General features: G+C 42.0%; 1 protein-coding gene across 1 annotated transcript in view; it reads right to left on the reverse strand.

The window, feature by feature from the left end:
• Window positions 1-10000, reverse strand: part of LOC128690076 (uncharacterized) — a 99665-nt gene that overhangs the window by 2146 nt on the left and 87519 nt on the right. Inside the window, exon 5 of the mRNA XM_070088537.1 lies at window positions 2221-2322. Coding sequence (XP_069944638.1) covers window positions 2221-2322 — 102 coding nt within the window. The remainder of the gene's footprint in view (window positions 1-2220; window positions 2323-10000) is intronic.

A 10000-nucleotide genomic window follows, 5' to 3' on the forward strand; every position in this document is an offset into this window, starting at 1 on the left:
AGAAGTGATTGCAGCTAAGTAGCCTGTGGGCTGTCAAAATGAAGAGAGGTATGCAACATACTGAGATTTGGCACACCGTGACCATAGAGTTTTACAGAAAACATAATAGTACGTATAGTGGAACTCCAGTTTTCGTACTTAATCCATTCCAGAAGGTCGGTCTAAATCCGAAACGTACGAAAACTGAATTAATATTTCCCATAAGAAATAATGCAACTACATCACTGAACAAAACATTAAATGTATTTCCAAAAGTCTTCAGCTTTGTAGCTAGTTTTTAACCAAAATATCTAGACTATTAATGTTAGGAAATACTGTAGTACTAAAAAGTTGCCAGATGATGAACAGAGCAGTGGCTAGAAAACTAAAGTAAATTTGGATATCGCCTTGCAACTCACAAGCCATGGTTTAGCTACACAGTACGTGATGAATAAGTTACAATATCGTGACTGGACCAACTCACAAACAGCCCACAGAGATGAAAGTTTTAGAAGACATTTCAGTGTGGAATGAACCATTACATATCAAGATACAACTGAGCAATAAAAAGAGAAGTCCCGTAGCTTAATCGCCAGTGCACTCATCTCACACACTGAGGTCTGGAAATCAAATCCCTGGTACAGCTGGAAAACATTAGGACGTGTTTCCTTAAGATACCTGTTGGCCATGTTCACCCATCAGTATAAAATGGGTACATGGGGGTTAGTCGAGTGGTATGGTTCGCAACCTGGAACAAAAACTGACCTAATCTGCCCGAAATGCTCTGCATAACAAGGGGCTTTCTATATAGTAGTATGTCATTGATGTCAGCTAGGCCTGTATACCTTGTACATATACTTGTAGAAATAAAGATATTGTTATTATTAGAAGACAAGCTCTAACAGGCTTTTCCTTTACAAAAACATCTCCTGCAAGCCTACGCACAGTGGCATGTGCATTTCTTCTGTAAATTTTTTTTTCTCCATCTCTGCACTTTCTGTATCTTCAATTTCTTTGCTTTTGAACTTTCTAATATTTCTGCCACTCTGAGCACTATTACAAGCTATTTCCAGTCTGAAATTGATCAAATCATCTATTTCACCAGTATGTCTTCCATTCTATCAAAAGATACCAAGAACAGCCAATAAAACCATAAACTCCCTTGAAAATACCTCAAAGTCACTATTTTAAACCAAACAAGGTCCAAGGTTTGCTTTACCCATCATGCACTTGTGGGACAGTATTATTTTTATACTTTGCACTTGCTGCACAGACCCACTTATGTCCAGGTCAAAATTTACCATTCACAACATAATTGAGGATGCTGTGCTTAAAACAAAGACCTACATGAACACTGCTGTCAATAACAGATCTACATGGGAGACAGTGAAAGGACAAAGTTACCTGCATCTTCATTCCTTAGAGGAATAATTTATCCACTTTTTTTTCTCTTGACAAACTGCCCATATCCCACCGAGGCGGGGTGGCCCAAAAAAGAAAAACGAAAGTTTCTCTCTTTAAATTTAGTAATTTATACAGAAGGGGTTACTAGCCCCTTGTTCCCGGCATTTTAGTCGCGTCTTACAACACGCATGGTTTATGGAGGAAGAATTCTGTTCCATTTCCCCATGGAGATAACAGGAAATCAACAAGAACTAGTAAGAAAATAGAAGAAAACCCAGAGAGGTGTGTATATGCTTGTACATGTATGTGTAGCGTGACCTAAGTGTAGGAAGAAGCGGCAAGACGTACCTGAAGTCTTTTATGTTTATGAGACAGAAAAAAGACACCAGCAATCCTACCATCATGTAAAACAATTAGAGGTTTCAGTTTTACACTCGCTTGGCAGGACGGTAGTACCTCCCTGGGCGGTTGTTGTTTACCAACCTACTACCTAGAACATTTCTATTTCTATAATTATTATTATTACTTCTATAATACTACCACATACTCATCCTTCTTCCCAACCTCTCTTCAGGCCTTCTCTGTCTTTTTAAGCTTACTCAGTTGCAACTTTAAAATGGTCCAGGACAAACATTTAACATTTCATCTATGTTAAAATTATTTGTGGATCTGTAGTTATATTTTTCACTGTCCACAGCTTGTAGATTTTGTCATCACTGATTTAATAGATTTCCTCATTTTGTGTGTTGGTGTTACCAAAATTCTTTTTTCAGTGTAGCCAGGAATACAGTACCTGTAATCACTTTTCAATTCAATTTTCTTTTTTGACAAACCTACTTGTGAGGAGACAAAGAAGTGAGGAGTTTTGTGGTGGAGGCGAAGGTTCTCCGGCCTGAACTCTTCCTGCAGCCGCTGAAGAGCCAACCGGCGACGCTCAACCTATAACAACACAATTGCTAATGTAAAACTAACAAATTGGGATCAACTTAGATATCCAGTTAGTTACACAAAAGTGACTCAGTTGTATTCCTGTCATTTATATGTCCAGAAAATAACACAATTTATTAAAAAATGTAACATCAAGCATTAAAACTAAGCTCCAACACTTGGAAAATCACACTTGTTGGAATTTGCGGCCTCCGAGCACTATCTGTATAGGCACTCATCTCATGGGCCACAGCCATTCAAATTCCTGTCCTAATGGATTTTACTTGGGACACTCATCACTGCATATTTTTTTTTTTTTTTTTTTTTTTTTTTAAAAACACAGGGTTTGACAAGTTTAAGGATCCCTAGTTTTATTGACAAACTATTTACAGGTTAAGGATTCCTAACTTTATTGACAAGCTAAGAGCTGTTACCTACATCAGCTCATTTGAAAGCATTTTTATTGTTATGAGACATACAAATAGGGAACAGGATGAAGTTGGAGCCATCTGTGGGCCAGCATTTTCATTTGATCAACTGACGTTATCTCGTTGACATCATTATGCTGTACGAATGTGTTCCATACTCGAGTCATCCTGGGTATATATGATCTCAGATGGAGTGATGTTCTGGAGAAGGGTACAGCCAGAGTGAAGTTGCTGCTTTCTGCCCGTCTTGTGGCATAAAAGCTTGTTTCACGCTGTCCTCGAAGTGGATCCAAGTGTGGTACTTTGACAGTATTGGCCTTATACATAACAGTAAGGCCACCCACATCCCTCCTGTGTTGAAGGCTCTGCTGAAATGACAGATCTATCCAGGATGGGTCCAGGTGAGAGATGAGACGTCTTGCTCTGTTCTCCACTTTGTCAAGCAGTCGCAGATGAGAGGGGGGGGGGCAGGCAAACGAAGAGTGGAGCATACTCAAGGTGTGAGCGTACTTGTGCCTCGTACAAAATCTTGCAACCCCTACTGTCAAGCAGATGCAAGATACGGCGAAGTGCTGTAAGCTTCCTGTCTGCCTTGTTTGCTAGATTTACAACATGGTTCTTCATGGTTAGTTTGGAGTCAAATTTCACCCCAAGGATATCAACTTCTCCAGGTGCCAACACCCTCCCTTTCATCCTTACTACTGCACCAGCATTACCATCATGGTGCCTAGAGACGATCATCATTTGCGTTTTCTCAGGTGCAAATGTTACTTGCCATCTATTTCCCCAAGCTGATATAGCTCTTAGTTGGTGATTGATGTAGCTTAGAGCAGCTGGCATTTCTTCTCTTGGACAAGTGAATATCAGTGTACAGTCATCTGCATATGCATGTGATTCTGAGTTTCCAAGGGATGTCGACTCTCATCTGCCAATGCTTCCTTGGTATTCGTTGTGACGTTCCCAGTAGACAACCCAGATTCGTCAGGTAGCACCGAAAATAGGTTGGAAGTTCCCACAGTAGTCTTCCGTTTCTTTGTTGTTTCTGCCACTCCAACAGTCTTCTTGATCTTCAGCTTCGTTCTATGTTGCCTGGCCACTGACCAGGTTCCCCTCTTGACCTGAGGACTCGCAACAGGAGGATTATTACAAATCCTCTTTTCCTCTGTCAATCGCCGTATCTCGAGCTTAGCAACCCTAAGCTCCTCTTTTAGCTGCTGGTAGAGTTGTTCAAGAGAGGACATCTTGGTTCAAATTCACAGAGCACACAGACAAGTCTTCACAGAGCTAAGTACAGGTCATCACTGAGCTAAGTACAGGTCACCACCAGGATGCAACCCAGAACAGTCAAACACCCAGGTACCTACTTAACTTACTGTTAGGTGAACAGGGGCAGCAGGTGTAAAGAAACACCGAATGTTTCACTCGTACTGGGGATCGATCCCATACCCTCAATGTGCGAGCTGAAGATGCTACCAAGCCACGTGCACTCTTTCACAACAAACACTTAAGTTATTTAAGACATACCAAGTGAGAAGGGCAAGCATTACACAAGACAAAGTACTCGGGAGACAAGTATCTCGCACACTAATACAAGGTGGGTATGTGACATTACCTGTACATCATAGAAGTGGACTTGGTATTCTGAAGCACCGTTGTGGTATCCCACCACCGTCTCCATGGCAGCCTGGTCTTCTCTCTCCACCTCTGCTCCACGTTTAAAATCACGAGTGTCTTGGTTCACTATCTCAGTTCCACTGACAAATATTCATTTACTACTAGTTCCAGTACCAATTGAAATTTAATAAACAGATGCTTCTACCAGCAGTAGCATCAACACCTAAGTGCCACCTGTTGCTCTGTGTACACTTCACTCTTCCTTGCAACATTTCTTTGTATCACATCTTACACATATTGGTCATTACAGTCTTGCTGCCTTCCCTATATAAATAAGTAATTATACGAGATAACAGTAAATTACACGTCATAGAAACCGACAATGGTAAAGAGAAATGCAGGAATGGAGGAACACTGCAGGAGGTCTACTGGGCCATACAAGGCAGGTCCTTATCAAAACCACCACTATCCAAGAATTTACTTCTGTGGAAATAAATGGTATAAAATACCGACACAATGGCAATATAAACACAAATGCAGTATAATGTGATCCTTTATTGACTACGTTTCGCCCACACAGTGGGCTTTTTCAAGTCACAAACAGAACTACCTGGGGTGGAAGGAACGCGAGTATTTATAGTCCGGCTGAGGTCAGGTGAAGAATGCTGCATCTGATGATGTACCGAGTGGGGCTATAGAGTCTAAAAACTTGGGTAGCTTGGAAAGGAGATTGGATAAGTTTGTGAGCAGACCTTCTACAGTGTTCTTATGTGGGATAGCGATGAAGAAGTTTCTTGGCAAGTGGTTCAGCTATGTTATAGAAGCCACTATTCTGGTTAAAGTTGTCGGATATAGAAATAAGTGATGATTCCAGGATTCTTCGGTATTGAGTGTTGTCTTCTGTGGCGATAAGTTTCGAGTTTCTGTAGTTTATCAAGTGGTTGTGTGAATTACGGTGTTGTACGCAGGCATTCCTTGTGTCGTCAGACCTGCTTGCGTATTGGTGTTCTAAAATACGTGTTTGGAGGTCCCTTGATGTTTCGCCCACGTATAACTTGTTGCAGTCATTACAAGGGATTATGTATACCCCTGCAGAGGATGGAGGCTTGTCCTGCCTACTACTGGTGATGTCCTTGATGGTCGTGGTTGTAATTATAGGCTTCTTCCTGCGTGCACTCAGAATCTGCAGCAACGAGTTCCTTGAGGAAGAATGCACTATAATTGAACAAGTATTTTCCAAACTCCACTATCCTCGTCACTTCATCAGAGACTGCAGACGGCGAGCATTAAACATCTTCAACACACCCAGAGAAGACACTGCTGAGAAGAGATACATAGTCCTTCCCACCAACTCCATTGCCAAACATGTTTCCAACATCTTTGCCAAAACATCATTCCAAGTATCTACCTCCACAACCACGACCATCAAGGACATCACCAGTAGTAGGCAGGACAAGCCTCCATCCTCTGCAGGGGTATACATAATCCCTTGTAATGACTGCAACAAGTTATACGTGGGCGAAACATCAAGGGACCTCCAAACACGTATTTTAGAACACCAATACGCAAGCAGGTCTGACGACACAAGGAATGCCTGCGTACAACACCGTAATTCACACAACCACTTGATAAACTACAGAAACTCAAAACTTATCGCCACAGAAGACAACACTCAATACCGAAGAATCCTGGAATCATCACTTATTTCTATATCCGACAACTTTAACCAGAATAGTGGCTTCTATAACATAGCTGAACCACTTGCCAAGAAACTTCTTCATCGCTATCCCACATAAGAACACTGTAGAAGGTCTGCTCACAAACTTATCCAATCTCCTTTCCAAGCTACCCAAGTTTTTAGACTCTATAGCCCCACTCGGTACATCAGATGCAGCATTCTTCACCTGACCTCAGCCGGACTATAAATACTCGCGTTCCTTCCACCCCAGGTAGTTCTGTTTGTGACTTGAAAAAGCCCACTGTGTGGGCGAAACGTAGTCAATAAAGGATCACATTATACTGCATTTGTGTTTATATTGCAATTTACTTCTGTACCCAAGACACCAATCAAACCCAGCCCCTCCCATTTTTTAAATGCTACCCAAGGTCCTAGCCTCTATCACCCTACTCAGAAGGTTGTTCCGTGCAGGGTCAGATCCAACCTACCCAGCATTTTCCACTTAACTCCATCCCATAAATACTCACATACCTTGCATCCAGGTAGATCTGTTTACGACTTGATAAAGCCCACTGTGTGGGCGAAACGTTGTCAATAAAGGATCACATTATACTGCTTATGTGTTAATTTTTTCCATGAAATCCTATGTTGACGATGTTCTGCCTATTCAGTGGGCTTCTATAGTCACATAAATCTGGTGAGGCGAGCATAAACAGTAAGTAGAGGTGAGGTTAAGACATTAAAGTGTGTCTGGTCACATTAATTCCCAAGCATCAAAGTAGTTTGCTCATTCAGTAATATGTTGTGTTACCCATACAAAGTGACCTACCTGGAATATACCTAGTGAGGGTTTCAGGGGTCAACGTCCCCGCAGCCCTGTAGTAGTGGCAGATAGGATTACAACCGAATGAATCCGGATTAAATTCTCAACTGGGGGCAAGATATGTGGATAATCTCCTTACAACTGTGGCTTATTCTCACTTAATAAAAAGGTATCTGGATATTAGCAGACTGTTGCTAGTCATTCAAGAAGAGGGCCCCCACAGTGGAAATTAGCCATACTATTGTGCTATAAGTTATCCTGGGATCCCTTAATGTCTCCAGTGTATCAAGCCATTATCTGTCACACCGGAAATGTGGTTTACAATTTTCAGCGATGACAACCACGAACTAAACAAAAATGATAATTATTCAAAGAATACAGAGACTAAAATAACAGAGTTCAGTAGTGGCCTCAGGAGTAAAGCCTGCTTGGTGTCACAGGTTCATCAGCTGTTCTAACACGACCAATACTGCTGGACATGTTTGAATATTCGTTTTATAACAGTATTTGTGTGCTTATCACTTTTATTTATTGTGTGCAAGTGCAAGTAGTAGTTTCACTTACGGCGAGTGTGGGGGGGGGGGCCCCAGACTGACCAGTTCAGAATTACGTCTGATCAGCCTGACACTGATAGCTTACTTACCCGAACTGTCATTTAATGAGTTATTACGCTCTAGTATTAAAATAGTCGTCATGTACCATTCACTCACATACCCTTATCTTACATATGGAATTTGTGCATGGGGATCAACAACATGCAAACACCTAAAACCGCTAATAACCCAACAAAAGGCAGCAGTAAGAATGATAAATTCCCACTCCCGCCAGCATACTCCACCAATTTTCATAAGTCTGAATCTGCTCACTATTAAGAACATCCATACTTATTCATGTGCCTACTACATACACAGAACAATACACGCAAATATAAACCCCCCACTCAAACTTCTCCTCACCAACCTAAACAGGACACATGACCACAACAAAAGACACAGATCTCTTTTTGATATACCTCGTGTCCATATCACACCGTGTAAAAGATATATGCACATAAAGGGCCCCAAAATATGGAATTCATTACCAGAAGATATTAAAGTAACCCAGTCTGAAAATCAATTTAAGACTTCTCAAAATCCACTTAATCACCCTAGACTAAATGCTAAATACTCAGTACACACTTACTCACCTATGTACTCCCACATCATAACAAACAATCACATTGAACCTTTTATCCATTGTTGACAGGATTATAATTGAATCATTGTTTTCACAAAAAGCATTTTCGAATATAAATATATCCTTGTATTATACAAATTTTGGATTCATTTATAATTAATATTCTACTGTACAACTATGAAATAATTACTATCCTACTGTACAACTATGATATACTCCTTAGTATTAAGTAGACTAAGCCAATAATGTTAAGTTGGCTCATAATGCCTAGGCATAATAGAGGCTCTCTCTGCATTGCAACCCACTATTGTAAATACAAAATCTCAATGTACTGTTTGCAAAGACAAAATAAATAAATAAATAAAGAGCGAGCGAGCGAAGTGTAGTGTAGTTTTTAGAGTGAAGAAATGAGATGGAGAGGTGAAAAATGAACGGAGTAAAAAAAGGACATGGAAAAAAAAAGGAAGAGAAACGAAAAAAAGGAAGGGAGGTGAAAAGAAAAGTGGAGAAGTAGAAGGGTGTAAAAGGAAGGGGGTACAGGTAGAGAGAACACGCATGACACTATTGTACATCGATATCAAGACTCTCCCCCGGTACAAGACCCCAACCCCTCCCCGACACCACAACACTGACGCATCACAACCGTCCATGTGACCCACCACACCACTACATTGACGCATCACAACCATCCCCCATGTGACCCACCACACCACTACACTGACGCATCACAACCATCCCCCATGTGACCCACCACACCACAACACTGACGCATCACAACCATCCCCCATGTGACCCACCACACCACTACATTGACGCATCACAACCATCCCTCCATGTGACCCACCACACCACTACATTGACGCATCACAACCATCCCTCCATGTGACCCACCACACCACTACATTGACGCATCACAACCATCCCCCATGTGACCCACCACACCACTACACTGACGCATCACAACCATCCCCCATGTGACCCACCACACCACAACACTGACGCATCACAACCATCCCCCATGTGACCCACCACACCACTACATTGACGCATCACAACCATCCCTCCATGTGACCCACCACACCACTACATTGACGCATCACAACCATCCCTCCATGTGACCCACCACACCACTACATTGACGCATCACAACCATCCCCCATGTGACCCACCACACCACTACACTGACGCATCACAACCATCCCCCATGTGACCCACCACACTGACGCATCGCAACCATCCCTCCATGTGACCCACCACACCACTACATTGACGCATCACAACCATCCTACCCTCAATGACCCACACTCCTGCCACTACCACCCACACTCTTATATATAGCATTATACCCATTAAGAGACGAAACCACCTCTCAATACCAGTAAACCACCAACCACCTCTCAACCAGTAAACCACCAACCACCTCTCAACCAGTAAACCACCAACCACCTCTCAAGTTGCTAAATTAGACATGTGCAACTCTTGGAGTATCTTTATTGAGGAAACATTTCGCCACACAGTGGCTTCATCAGTCCATACAAAGGATAAACTTGAACAGGAGAATGAGGTAATCAGTCCCTCAACCTTGAGTCGATGTGGTCAGTCCATCAATCTTGAATAGAATACGGTATATGAGCGGAGAAGCAGCTTATAAACCGTATGGCAGGAGAGGGACAGCAGTCGTAGGTGGTGTCACGTTTGTCCAATGTGGAAGTAGGTCGTGCCCAAGGGATAGGCAAGCGAAGAATTCCCAAGTATTAAGATCCCAAGAAGTTGCAGTGTCTAACAGAATTGTAGATGAATGAACCATTCATCTACATGTGTCTAATTTAACAACGTGTCGGTTCTTTGAACCATTCATCAACACCTCTCAACAATCAGTAAACCACCAACCACCTTTCAACAACCAGTAAACTACCAACCACCTCTCAACCAGCAAACCACCAGCCACCTCTCAACCAGCAAACCACCAAC

This window comes from Cherax quadricarinatus, chromosome 25 (assembly GCF_038502225.1).
Source record: "Cherax quadricarinatus isolate ZL_2023a chromosome 25, ASM3850222v1, whole genome shotgun sequence".
Classification (NCBI taxonomy): Eukaryota; Metazoa; Arthropoda; class Malacostraca; order Decapoda; family Parastacidae; genus Cherax; species Cherax quadricarinatus.